The sequence below is a fragment of the Ochlerotatus camptorhynchus genome, unplaced genomic scaffold (assembly GCF_037179485.1).
Source record: "Ochlerotatus camptorhynchus isolate MF236.1 unplaced genomic scaffold, CSIRO-AGI_Acam_v1.1 ptg000178l, whole genome shotgun sequence".
In the NCBI taxonomy this organism is placed as follows: Eukaryota; Metazoa; Arthropoda; class Insecta; order Diptera; family Culicidae; genus Ochlerotatus; species Ochlerotatus camptorhynchus.
In genome coordinates this window covers 418,938-433,502 of record NW_027040668.1, presented here as the reverse complement: position 1 = coordinate 433,502, position 14,565 = coordinate 418,938, and the positions used below count along the sequence as shown (strand labels likewise).

General features: G+C 35.4%; 1 protein-coding gene across 2 annotated transcripts in view; it reads left to right on the top strand.

Moving 5' to 3' along the window:
- Sema2a (Semaphorin 2a) overlaps positions 1-14,565 on the top strand; it is a 389,227-nt gene that overhangs the window by 243,241 nt on the left and 131,421 nt on the right. For both annotated transcript variants that reach the window (XM_065222817.1, XM_065222816.1), the window contains exon 3: positions 8,395-8,482. In XM_065222817.1, the coding sequence (XP_065078889.1) occupies positions 8,395-8,482 (88 nt within the window). The remainder of the gene's footprint in view (positions 1-8,394; positions 8,483-14,565) is intronic.

The following is a 14,565-nucleotide window of genomic DNA, read 5'->3' as shown; positions in this document are numbered from 1 at the left end:
CAGCAGGGCAAAAAAATAGAAACCATTGGTAGCGTGGTCTTTCCTTCTCATTTGCTAATTCCGCCGGGAAGAAAAATTATGAGTTCGAGAGAAACGCAAGAAAGAAAAACTTCAGCTGCTGGCACCATCAAGAGGAAGGATAATCCAGCTGGGTCAGCGGCGGAGTCAGTTTGGGCAATCGCTTATCGGCGTTTCTAAAGGTCACCCTTTAACAATTGAGATTTGTCTTTTAACAGCTTCTGAAAATTGGAACGTTAGAATTCCTTTATAAACTTTTATGAATTTTAGCCACCAGAAATCGGTATGAATTTCAATGATTTGACTTATGAAAAATAATGTCGACAAAAAATAATAACACAGAGCAGAATGGAACCGAACCCTGGACGCTGAGATTACGGGTCCTGTGTCTGGACCACTCATCTGTTAACGCTTGCTAAAGGCGTATAAAAGCTTCCTCATGTTAGACGAAAATGTTTCATAAGTTGCGCTTATGAAACTCATATGTGTCGTTCATAAGTCGATCCTTATTTTTTATTTTTTATTTTTTTGATAAGGCTCAACCGAATTAACTTTACAGAGCCGAGGATTCATGTTCACTACATCTTAAAACTATAGTCAAAAGGTACAACACAATAATGATTTTATCTTCCGCTATCCAATAAGCCTCCTCCACCAGAACGGGAGCCGCTTTCAGTGGTTTCATTGTATGGCAGATTCGCCAACGGGGGTGAGAGCGGTTCCATTGCAGCAATGGACGCAAAACGTGGTCAACACTCTCACATTCATCACGGAACCGTTGCTTTACAAAGTCGACGATGCATCGACTGAAAGAACTGCTCATGAAGAACAATGAGGAGGACCACACAATGGTTGCTGCCGATCGCGTGACACACATTGAGAGCGGCCTGCTTCTGTCGACAGTCGAGTGAACACTGAAGTCGAGCCTTATGAAATTCTCAAATTAATGCTTGTACTGATGCTTCTTTATAAGTTTTTGCTTGGATTGTCTTTTGTGGATCCCATCGGAAAGTGCACCAGCTATTAAACTTCTTAACATTTTCTCTTGTTTTTGACATGTACCAGTCATGGCCAGTGACAAATTTAGGATCCAGGGGGCTTGAGGTTGCTTTGAATTTTAAATGCACGATCGTATTTTTCCTCCTATCATCTTAATATGGAAAAAAAAATGAAATAAGTTAAACAAAATTTAAATTAAAAGTAATATAGATTTACATTCCGCTACAAAAAATAAATGAAAAACATTTAACCACTGTAATGATGGGTCCAATTGATCACCGGTGTAAAATTTATTGGTTGGTGATAGGTATCAAGAAAAATCTTGATAGTATTTCATTATGAGTCTTCAGTTTTGATTATTATTTTTTTACAAAGAAGTAAATTGTTCAGCATAATTTTCAATTTTATATAAATTACGTTCAATATTATTCAATATCAGTTTTCAAACATACGAATCATTGCGTTAGAACGATTGTTGAAGAACAGTCATAGTGCGGGGCCTCATAGTCTAGTCAGTAAAGGCACGGTATTACGAAGCCAGACGGTTTGATTCTCGGTCCGGTCGAGGGAATCTTTCGGGTTGGAAATTTTCTCGACCTCCCTGGGCATAGAGTATAATTGCGCTTGTCACACAATATACAAATTCATGCATTGGTATTCACATCGAAAGCTCTCAATTAATAACTGTGGAAGTGCATTTAGAACAGTAAGTTGAGATCACGCAATAAGCTTATATGCAATAAACAATAAGCTTGATATGCGAAAAAGAAGAAATAAGAAGAAGGAGAAGGAGAGTAATAAGAAGATGAAGATGAAGAAAAATAAGAAGAAAAAACGCAAATCAATCTTTTTTTTAATTATGGTGAAATGTTTTCAATGTTTTAAATTATTGCTTTTCTTTGCGAATACCAGTGTTGGTTCACTGCGTCTAGACAACAATTTGCGAAGTTTCACTTTGAGTCTACCTTCAAAAACTTAGGCGTCAAACTTGACTCACAATTTACCTTTAAGAACCATGTTGCTCTACGCTAATGCCTCTACTCAGCTAGGTTTCATATTTCGTTTCACCAAAGACGTCAGGGACATTTTCTTTTCCGCTCTACATTAGAGTACTGTTCCGTAGTATGGGCTAAATTTTATAGCAACGTGTTGGATCGTATTATGGCCATTCATCTAAGATTTGTACGGTTCGCTCTTCGTTGGCTATCCTCAAATGATCCTTTCAACCTTCGTAGTTACAAAAGTCGCTGTAAATCGATGACCCTACAATTACTAAGCGTTCGCCATAGCGCCTCTAACGCTGTCTTCATCGCTGATTTCCTTCGATCGGGCATTGATTGTGGCTCACTTCTACAGCAGATGAATTTCAATATATAGGACATGACAATTTACGTTCTTATTATTTTTTTAACATCCTGGTTCCACCCACAAGCTACGGTGCTAATGAGCAAATGTTACAGCTGTTTTGATTTTAATGTATCCCATGCTAGGCTTAAGAATGTTTTTTTATAACTGTATCTGTATTATTCAATTTTATCTGTTGATGCTCAAATGATGAGGTTTTCCACCCACTTGTGTGGGCTTTTCCCTCCAAATAAAGAAAAAACAAGAGGATGAATGATGGGCACTCCAGCATATAACAGATTACCTCGCACGAAATATAATAAATTAAAATTATGTGTCACATTTCCATTATTCCCAAGACACGATTTTTCCCGTCACTAGCGGCACTAGCGGCACGAAGGACGACTAGTACACTGTAAATTGAGCGCTTAGCAGTTGACATCAATAAGGCTATCAAAGTATTGTGAAAAATTACCTGTCTTAAATTATATCACACTTTTATTGAAATTGGAGGTTATGACAAAACAGAATATAATTTATGTAATTGAAAAAATCAAGAATTTTGTAATATGAATAATATTTAATCTAAGATGTTTGTTTTACTCACTATACGCTATTTTGATTCTACCCAGATACTGAGTAGACTCCACTCATTCTTGCTTTAAGGGGGATTTCCGGTTCAATATTTTCAAAAAATCGATTTTTTTGCATGAAATCAAAGCTAAACATGTCTAGAATATGTGGGTAAAAGGATATTTCGATCCGGCAAATATTTACGTCGCTACAGGCCTTTGAGTGCATCGACCTCCCGAGCAGTATGGAATGTTTCGCAAACTTTAAACGCGTTTTTCTCGAAACTACATTTTTCAAAACTGCGAGCACTCTAGCTTTTGAACGGTTCAACCAATTGACTTCGTTCTTTACTTCCCTTATTGAAAACACTTTTCTTTATGGAATGAACTATAGACTCAAGGAGAAATGTGCAATTTTCGATTTTTCACAGCCTGTCAAAGTAAAAAAATCGACCGAAAAAACGACTTTTTTTAAAATGCCTGCCATTTTGTCAAATTTTGAGATTTGCGACCTCTAGGGTGCTCGTAGTTTTGGGAAGTACCCGCCAGGCAGCCGCCATATTGGACGCCATTTTGGATTTTTGGACTTGAAAAAAATCCCAGTTGTAGAGCAAGAATGAATAAAGATTTGACAAAAAAACTCAGGTCTCTTACTCTTACCAGTTCCCTGGAAAAAAAAACCAAAGTTTAGGTCAATTGAACCGGAAATCCCGTTTAAGTGTGAAGTTGTCAAAATTTGAGTAAATTACTTTTGTTCTGATGAGTAAAAGCTACCCGGATTCTGGGTAAATGGATATAATAATAATTTCCAAACACTCAAAATGGGGCACCAAAGAAAACATATATTCTGTGCTGTGTGAAAATTAAATGCTTAGATGTGATACAGTTCAAAACAACAACCACGGAAAATTTTGAATGGTAGGGTAGAAGTATTATATTTCGCCACTGTGTTAGTTTTCGCCTTTAGCTAAAACAATGCCCGATTTTTTTAATTAGCAATATTTTTTTAACTCTAACCGCATTGCAAATAGATGCACAAAATTGTTATTGATACCTCAATATATTCAAATTATACGGTAGTTGATATTATTGTCGAAAAACTCTGTGTCTGAAAAATAGTGACTCAATATTGCATTATTTTTCGATCTATTGAAAAAATAGCAAATTAGAAATCAACGGGAAAGTTCTACAAACCAATCATATTGGATGTAAACGGCACATACATTATCTTTTTACATCATTTACTGTACAAATTCAGTTCCGGTTAGTGCAAAGACTATTTATTTTAAAGATAAATAAGAAAATAAAAGGTGGCGAAATATAGCACACAAAATTCACACGATTCTAATTATCAACCCTGGCGAAATCTCTTTGTTCGAATTGAAAACCTGCCTAGTGCTAATATTCGCCTCCTTTGTGTGAACTATCAAATATTATTTGTAAACAAAAAGTTTGAGTCAAGTGTTGAGCTGCACCTTTCTGCTGCTGTGTAACAATGGTAATTATTATCAAATTTGTTTATAAACTCTAACTTTGTTAACCAGTTGTTCACTATACATCAGACTCAGAGGCCGAAACGTTAGCGGAACACATATTCGGAGGCTGAGATTGCGGCTTCGGTTGATAAAATTTGGCACAAGGAGATGAGCTTGCTTGAGGCATCCAAACATTACGGAATCCCACGATCGACAATTCGATCGCGGCTTGCGAAGAAAACTCGAACAGTGTTCCGTACAGGTCCAGCTAGCAGAACTTGAGCTTGAAGAATGGATCTTTGATATGCAGAACCGGGGTTTTCCCATAACGAAACAGATGCTGCTGGACGTGTGAAAAAAATACTTGAATGCCATCCCCAGAGCAAAGAAATTTCCAAAAATCTCTCCAGGTAAAATGAATTATTTTTGGCTTCTTCATGAGATTATCACTAATTTATTACTTGTTTTTTTATGTCGAACATGGATGCACCTGTGCTTGAAACGGCACATAAAAATTTCTTTGAGGACTCAGATATTCTTAACAAAATCTAGTGCCGCTGTATCTCCATCTGATATACATTCATGGTTCGATAAGATTGAAGCTTTTTTAACTGCGAAATTACTTACGGAAATACTTCAAGATCCGCAGTGCATCATAAATCTCGGTGAACATTTCAAATGGTCCTAACTGCTTTGATCGATTCTCTTTACCGACCTTCTCTTTTCATAACCACTGCTATACAAACAGATTTAGCGCTAATTCTACCACATTGTTTGATAAAGGAGGTTCATTTCTAGCGTCGATTTTTAAAATACGCGCTTTTAAACCTACACACAGCAAAAAATTAATTTTAATGTCACATCAAAGTGTCGAAAATATGGTGTAAAAATTATCATTAATACAGTGCATGAACTAACATTACGCTGCTTTTACTGCATTTGTTTATTTTTGTGGCCATAATAATTACATGAGATTTTTGACATGATTGAAGTGCATCCTCTTGAATGTAATATCAAAATTTATTTTTTACTGTGCAAGATAAATCAAAACATTCATTTTTGAATTGAAAACTACCTTGCTTTTGATACTTTTAAATTGATAGGTCAATATTTTTACTCATTCTACTCATCATAAGGAAACTGATTTACCCAGATATTGACAACTACTTATTGCACATAAGAATGGGTACAGTCTCTGGGTAGAATTAGAATAGCGTGTAGAAAAAGTAAATTCTACTCAATGTAAAGATGTTCTCATGGATCGTGTACCGCCAACATCTGTCAATTTCTCTGTTAGATAAACATTTCGACAGTGAGCATGCATAAGGGCCTATACGCGATGATCGATTCTCTTCGTCGATTTTCTCTTTTATTAATAACTCGCTAGATTTAACATTTCTCGGTGCGTTTGCTGTTGCTTTTGATAGCCAATACAACCTGTTACTACTCTACATTGAACAAATTCTAGAAAATTGTTTCGCTTAGCTGTAGCAATGCAAAGAGAAAATCGATGAAGAGAATCGATCATCGCGTATTCGCCCTTATGCATGCTCATTGTCGATTTAAACTATCTGGACAGTTTTATTTACTGATTAATTTTTTCTGGATGTTACAACTCGAAAGAAGGCCCTTCCAGTAGTAAATATAGTAGGTTTGAGTGGGCATCAAGCATAACTTTTCAAATAGGCCAATCTACAGTCATCGACTCTCTCTTTCGTTGATAACTCGGCTCCAAAATCATGTTCAGCTTTTTTATCGCCCAATATGCTTAATAATACTTTCTTTTAACAGGCTATGCAGACCAATTAGTCCTAAATATGAATGCAGCCCATTTAATAGTGGCTTAGCGGCACCGGTGGTGTAGTGGTAAGCGTGATTGCCTCTCACGACAAAAGGCCTGGGTTTGCTTTGATTCGCCATGAAAGTTTGACAGATAAAATGAGGGATTCGTGGATTTTCCTATATTTCGAGGGGTGCCTTCTACTCTTGGAGTTACAGTTGTGTTCGATAAAATAGCAGCGCATGCCGATTTTCATACAAAATGGTCAACTTTGATATGATGTAACTTTGTTCACTTATGATCAATTGAGCTGAAACGTTCGCCAAAGAACTACAAATATGTTCAATTTTACGATTACAAAATATTAAATTTTTAAAAGCACTTACCGGAAAGTGAGATACCAGTAATAATAATTTTCATTTCAGCTTAATTTTGAATTTTTTTGAAATTTAACATTTCTCAAAATTCTAATAATCCCTACCCTGTTAGTTGGGTTAAATGTTAAATGTACATAATAGTTAAAATTGTTGAAAAGATTTGCAGCACGTAAATTTTCAAATAAAAAACTGCTATTATTTTGAACAATTTTTCCTCTTTTGTATTACTGTTGCGTATTTTCAGAAACATATGGGAATTCGGGTGAACCATATTGTTAGTTCATAATATTTGCCCACACTTTTACAAATCTACCACCATATTTCACAGTTATATAGGAAAATCCACGAATCTCTCATTTTATCTTGAAGTAATGAAATTGGGTTGTTAGCGGAATGCTTTAATAAAACAGCAAAAAAAGGTTATCTTCCATTTAATTCCACTTAATTAATTTTGGTATCCATGACAGATACGTATTTCGACTACAATGTGCAGTCTTCATCAGTGTCTTTCCCACTAAAGAACTTATCAAAATCTAACCCCCTTAAGTACTCATCCCCTAGGTATAAAAGTCAAGATCACAGGTATATAAATGAAACTACAATGTGTTGAATCGGAACCTACCTAACTAATTAAAACCAAAGATTTAAGTAAGCTAAAGGAGAAAAATCTATTCAACTCTCTAATAAGGAAAATCCCAAAGGCTTGGTAGCCATCATAATGAAGTAATGAAATTGGGTTGTTAGCGGAATGCTTTAATAAAACAGCAAAAAAAGGTTATCTTCCATTTAATTCCACTTAATTAATTTTGGTATCCATGACAGATACGTATTTCGACTACAATGTGCAGTCTTCATCAGTGTCTTTCCCACTAAAGAACTTATCAAAATCTAACCCCCTTAAGTACTCATCCCCTAGGTATAAAAGTCAAGATCACAGGTATATATCCATACCCATCCATAAAACTGTATATCTCTACTAACCTCGAGACGACCGCGAGTAATCGGTTCAATTCCTTTAACTCTAGCTTTAAAACATCTATTATGTATAACGCAAATGATAACATGGCTCTGTAAAGTTTATTCGATTGAGCCTATTCAAATAAATTAATACAAAAAAAAATATGGTTAGGTTTGCTATTTATTTACACTTTTTGTGAAATGATATTTTAGTCCGATAAATTTTGCACTATACTATGGAAATACTACTAGCCCGAGGTTGATTGATTAAAATCGACTTAATTTTAAATTATGTTCCACACTCAAATTCAAACCTCCTAGCCGCCAAGAACCGCCTCTGGTCGGAAGGAAATAAAAAGCTTAACTTAATGTTCCTTGTTCCATGGTCGCGCACTAGAGATGCAGGTCCAATGGTAAAACTCAGTTCAACTCAATCCCTAGTGGACCCCGACCGATGCGCGATGCCAGGACATGGTGGTAATGGTCACAGCTAAGAAAGAAGCGGAGAGAAAAAAAATGGCAGCGCTAATCCTTTACACAAAAATGTTGCTTCCGGGAAATCCTTTTCCATCGTTTCGGCTCGATTCACTGCTTCGCTCGCACGAGGCAGCTCTAATCCAATAAAAAGTACCCTAATTAGGTGGCTTAGTGCAACCGTTCCAGATGACCCGCCTAGTGGTAGGTACTGGTGGTCTCTAGGCGGCGAAATGGATCGCCAAAACTCGAAAGGACGTGACTCATTAGGGATGTGATAAAACCGATTCGGGCTTAGCTCCTTGAGAATGACGCTGACCAATAGTTGATTGTTGTTTTGTCTGTTGTAATCCCAACCTAGTTCTAATCGTAATTTTGTTTAATTTCTTCCATTTCAGACCATGTGCGGGAGTTTCAGTGCGGGAAGTTCTACTATCGAACGTTCTACCTGGACGAGGAACGGGACTCACTCTACGTGGGAGCAATGTAAGTAAAGCCCAAAAAAGGCAAACAAAAACTCCACTATTTTATCAATATTATGCCTCTTACTGTTAAGTACCTCGGCACAAACACACGTGCTCCGTTCCCAAAGTGTACCATTCCGTAGCTAAATATATCCTTTTGTGAACCTAGTGTGCCCTAGTGAGCACGAATTGAAACGGATTGTAAAAATTTTAATTACATAAAATAATTAATCCGCTTTGTTGATGTTACGGGAGGGTGACGATCTGGAAATGGGTGATGGGAAGGGAAGGGTAAGAGTTGAGGCAATATAAGTACACTCTTGCTTCCGTCTCTCGATCCATACATGAACCGATTTTGGGTCCCGTGTAAAACAACATACACCGACATAGTTCCCCTTCAGAACCTCATAATGCTTTTCGTATCGCATCACGAATGGTTCGAGGCTCATTCAGGGTTGCCAGATATACATATATGTCTGTATTTGAACAGACATTTAAGCATGCATATAGACGTACATTAGGATAAAGCTACGGATTTATACAGACATTGATATCCATCAACATCGAAAAATGGTTTCAGAAATGAATTGACTTGTTTAATACATATATTTGTTGAACATCAGTTATTCCATTTTGCATTTGAAACTGGACTCATCAAAAGTGCGGAATCGCTAATAAAAGTGTGATTTTACGTTGTACCCAGGTCTGTCATGATAGTTACTCTTGGTTAATCCATGAGTAACCAGCTCCGGAAATCGATTTGATTGTTAATTATTTAATAAAACAGCAAAAAAGGGTTTCTTCCATTTAACTCCACTTGATTAATTTTGGTATCCATGACAAATACGTGTTTCGGCTACAATCATTCATCAGTGTCGTTCCCACTGAAGAATTTATCAAAACCTAACCCCCTTAAGTACTCATCCCCTAGGTAAAAAAAATCAAGAGCACAGATATAAAAATGAAACTACAACGTGTAGAATCGGAACCTATTTAACTTATAAAAACCAAAGATTCGAGTAACCTAAAGGAAACAAATCTAAATAACTCTCTAATAAGGATGATTAAATCAAAATTAGCTGAGCGCAAAAATATCTATTTATGATGTACCAAGAACTTTCAGGGATATCAAAAATATTCTGATAAATTTCGAAAGCTTCAGGTAAGTTCCGAGGACTTGAATAATGTCCTGCACTTTGGGAAGTTTAAAGATCATTAATGGTAAGTTCTGAGAATTCAGGACAGTTCCATGAACAAAAAAAAAATCGTTTGCTTGATGAAGCCCAGAGATCATTTCGACAGTTGTATCAATTTGAAGAATTTTACAAGAACTTCAAGAATTCTTCAGGAATTATAAAAGATCTATAAAATAAAGTTTAGAGAGATTCGGAAGGCATTTGAAAAGGTCAGGGCAGTGCCATGAACATCGGATCATTTTTGGGAACATTTGGGAAATTCCTATAATTTCAGAACTTTTATGAAAAGCTCAGATCTGTTCGATTAATAAAAAAAAGCTGCAGAAACTGTATAGAAGCTTCAGAAAATGATTTGAGAGTTTCATAAACATCAGGAGATTTTTTTCGGAAAAATTCAGAAAACTCTATGTTAGTTCCATTAAGGTGAAGCTTACCGCCCCGAAAAAAAATGTTTTTAAACTTCTAAAAATCTACAACCACCTGTATTTCATCTTTTTTAAATTATGAGTAAAAACTAAGTCAACATGGCAACAAGTTGGACTCAAAAAACCACATAAATCGACCTTGCGGTTTTTAGAGTCAATTTTTTTCCATCTTTACATGTAAATTTTCTCAGGAATCTGAGAACGACTGATTTTCCTTGATTTTCAAGATTCACTTTTTTTTTATTTCATCCTGAAAAATGTCGCTTTACATTAAATTGGTAAAATACCAAAAAATAATACAAATAAAAATGATTCTACAATACCATTCCAATACCAAATTATGATAATGCAATACCAAAACAATTCCACACAGGTGTTCTTTTGGTATCCAAATATAAAATTTTGTTATTTTCAAAGTATTTTTGGCATGTAATTTTTGGTATTATTTTTTGGTATTTTACCTCTTATGTCATGCTGGTCAATACCAAATTTTAATATCAGATCAGAATTAGGTATTCATTACTTATTTTTCTAAATAAAAAACCCTGATTGACTTTTACGATCTTTTGAGTCCAAATGCGTGCCATGATAACAAAGAAGAATGTGTTTACAGGTAAATTTTCTTTGGGTTACTATTTCAAATATTTTTATAAAAATTAAAACACAGTATTATTAGTATTAAGTAAGTATGAGTACAATCCGAGCAGGAACCGATAGCTAATCAATAACAAATGAATATCTTAATGTGGTATGATGCCAGATTTTGGGATGCGTGTGGTATAAAACCTTGTTTTGATATTATTCAGTTATCGAAATATTTTGTAAAACATCAAATGAATACCAAAATAACAAAATGTGATCTTTCAGTTTTTAGACAATAACACCTAAAAGAGTTATTAAATTGGTATTAGAAGACCTTCAAAATATCAAATTATGGTATTCTGGCATCTAAAACAGCGTCTGTTATCCGTTTGTTATTGTAATAACTAAATTATTTATTAGTTCGTTATTCGTAGAACATTTTTGAGGTATTATTTTTGGTATTTTACCTCTTATGTCAGCCTAACCAATACCATATTTAGGTTGCCAGTTATGCTTTTTTCATACCTGAATTTGGTATTAATAAGTATTTTTTTCCTGCTCGGGAAAACACTGAAGAAGTCTGCTCATTGTACACAAAAAAGCATATCGGTCAAGTACAAGCTAATAAGGTAGTGGAATTAAATGGAAATTACTAGTCCTTTCTCTCTTTATATTTAAACTTGTAGATACTTAATGTACATTTCAAGAAAATCAGTCAAGCTCAGAGATCTTAAGGACAGTCCCAATAACTTCAGGAAAGTCCAGTCTTCTGGAGAAGTTTAAAGATCTGTAAACGATAATTTCTATAAATTTACGGTAGCTTCATGAATTCAAAAAACTTAAGTCCAGAGAACTCCTGAGAAATTTAGAAAACTTCTTACATATTTTGGAAACAAAACAGAAGTGTTCCGGTAAATCATCAGGTGTAGAACTTTATGAGAATTACACTAACTTTTAGGAAGTTTCATGAATATCAGAGAAGATCAGAGAACCTAAGAACAGTTCAATGAACGTAACGAAAAATTCAGGAAATTTCCAAAAACTTTAGCACCCAAGTAAAATTGAAGGTTTTATCGAGATTTTATATCATTCTACAAGTCTAAATCATGATCTACAGAACCCTCATAAAACCAAAATTGTTACTTGAGCATTGTTCTCAGATCTTCAGACAAAGCCTGAGAATTTTGGAGAAGTTTAAAAAAAAAATAGTCACTGTCATTATTTTTTGGAATGTTCAGAGTATTTAAAGGATGATCAGAGATCTTAAAAAACTGTTTCTTTAATTAATTCCTGGAACTTTCAATAATTTTCGAAAATGTTGAGATGGTTCCTAAAATTTCGGGAATTTTGCGGGATTTTGTGGAAAATTCAACCAATATCAGGAAAATTGTTGAAACGTTTTGGAACTTCTGAGAACTTCTTGCTAATTCAGGGAAGATTGACGTTAATTAACAAAAACTTCCAGTAAGTCCAGGACAGTTTAAAAATATGAAGGGATGTTCATGACCTTAAGTTTCGAAAACTTTAGGAAAATTTAGGACGTTCTGGATTAATCAATGGAAAATTTTCGGAACGTTTAAAATGGCCTGAGAAATTCTGAGAAGTCTTGAAAACTTTGCTGGAGTTTATAGATCTTTAGGGCAGTTCCAATAACTCCGTGATACACCAAAAACTTCTGAAGAGTTTTGACTTTTATTAGATCTTGGATAGTTAGTTATAAATTATGTCTCATCAGGGCTAGTAACATTTTGCGCTGAACGGAAGATGGTAAAATTGTATGTCCTATGAGATGTCAAAGACTGAAACGTCATAAAAACATCGTAGCAATTTGATTTGCCGTTAAGCTGAAAATCCAATATCCAAAAAATTCGATTTTTAAGTTTTGCTGTATGCACTGACATATTTTACCCGTAGTCTAATTTTGCGTGTACTTCCCTTAATTACTAGTATGGACGCTCCATGGGTGCATGGATTTGAGGTGATCGTGGCAAACATATGCAAAATCAGTGAGTAACCAGCTCTAAATTTACCACGACAGCACCAGTGGTATCATTTTGGTGCACTTATTCTTCATGAGCTAAGAAGTACGTGCGCCAAAGACACCGAAATGATTTAACTTATTATGTGCACAATACGTAATATTTACCAATATGCAGGGCGTCACAAGTTTCGTGGATTTGGATTTTAAATTTCAGATCTGGCACGAATTTGGAAATCAATTGTTCCAGTAAGTTTGAATTCAACTAAGTTCCAATTTTATTTATTTGAAAACGCCATTCCAACACAATTTCAAAGTTTCATTTATTGCGATGCATTCTCTTGCATGCAGACGCCCTTGTGTTCGATTTATTGAGATTAGCACAAGCTGCCGCATTCTGTGTCTATTTCTGAGTAGCTTCTTATGGTTAGTGGATTTATCCAGGTGATCTATGCTCACACTTTAAGTTATGACAAACCAATTAACTGAGATAAAATTATTATGAAAACTCAGACGATCCTGCTCCAGGGTGCTCAGAAGGAACTTAAAAAATGTTCTATGGTTGCAGTGTTTGATGAAATTAGAAAATTCCTAATGTTTTCATAACGTTTCTGTAATTACCAGATTGTATTTAAAAGATTTTAAGCCAAGAGGCGCCGGTGGTGTAGTGGGAAGCGGGACTGCCTCTCACTCCAAAGGGCCGGGTTCAAGCCCAGTCGGGATTTTCTGAGGCATATCCCTGTTCACGCCATCCTTCGGAAGGGAAGTAAAGCCGTTAGTCCCCGGTCCATGAGTTGATGGGTCGATACGTAGGATGCAGCTGTCTCCCTGGCATCGGTAGCACCAACACCGAAAACAAATCAAGGGAAAAAAAGTAAATTTAAATCTTTAAATATCCCAGACAACCAGAAATCGTATACCATTACACAGTTTGAATCGTATAAAATAATACTTGAAATTACTATCGTATATCTGTCTATCATAAGCATACTAAATGTGTATATTTTTTCGTATTTAATGTTTTTTCTTCCATTTGTTACGACCAATATTTCACATCGTAACAAAGTACAATGCACATCACAGTATGTATAAGCAAGATTGTATGTTTTCCAACTTGTGATTTATAAACGATCACTATTACTGTCAAATTATAGTGTGCTTATGCAGAGTCGTAAGAAATACTACTTTTAACACTAATTACAATTTCGCTTGATGCCATGAACAATGTGCATACAAAATCGATTTATGTGAATTTTCAATCGTATGTAATGCTGTGGGTTATTTTTTTATTAAGACATACGACTAGTGTTAATCACATCTCCATCAGCGTTAACAACGAAAACAGTTAGTTGTGGTTAAAATGCGTGAATATATGCTAAAAAGAAAACTTATCAAGGCTCGTAAGAGCGGAACGTATAGTCGACTTCTTAAAAAGTACAGAAAAAAGTGGTATCTCGCTAAACATATACATTCAAGTGACGAAAATGATCATATTACACGACATTCTGAAGAATTCCAACCTGAAAGTCAGCGCGTCGTTACTCCTATCAACGAGGTTGAAGAACCTTCGAATATTGTCAATGAAGAACGTGATCAGGCAGAAAACAGTAAGCATACATTTATTTTTAAAGTCTTAATTTATTTATTTATAAATAACATTTTCAGCACCGAAAAAGGATCTGGTTACAGAGATCCGGAGTTGGTCCACCGAATTTCATATCAGTCAGGCAGCGCTGAAATCACTTGTAGGGATTTTAAACTCTAACTTGGAGTTAAATCTTCCAAGTGATCCCCGTACTTTTATGAAAACCCCAAGGAACCTGAACATCATTGACATGGCTGAAAATGGACTGTATTGGCATCAAGGCATTGAAAACTGTTTGAAGAAAGCTTTGGAACAGGTTGATCGCCCAATGTCAATATC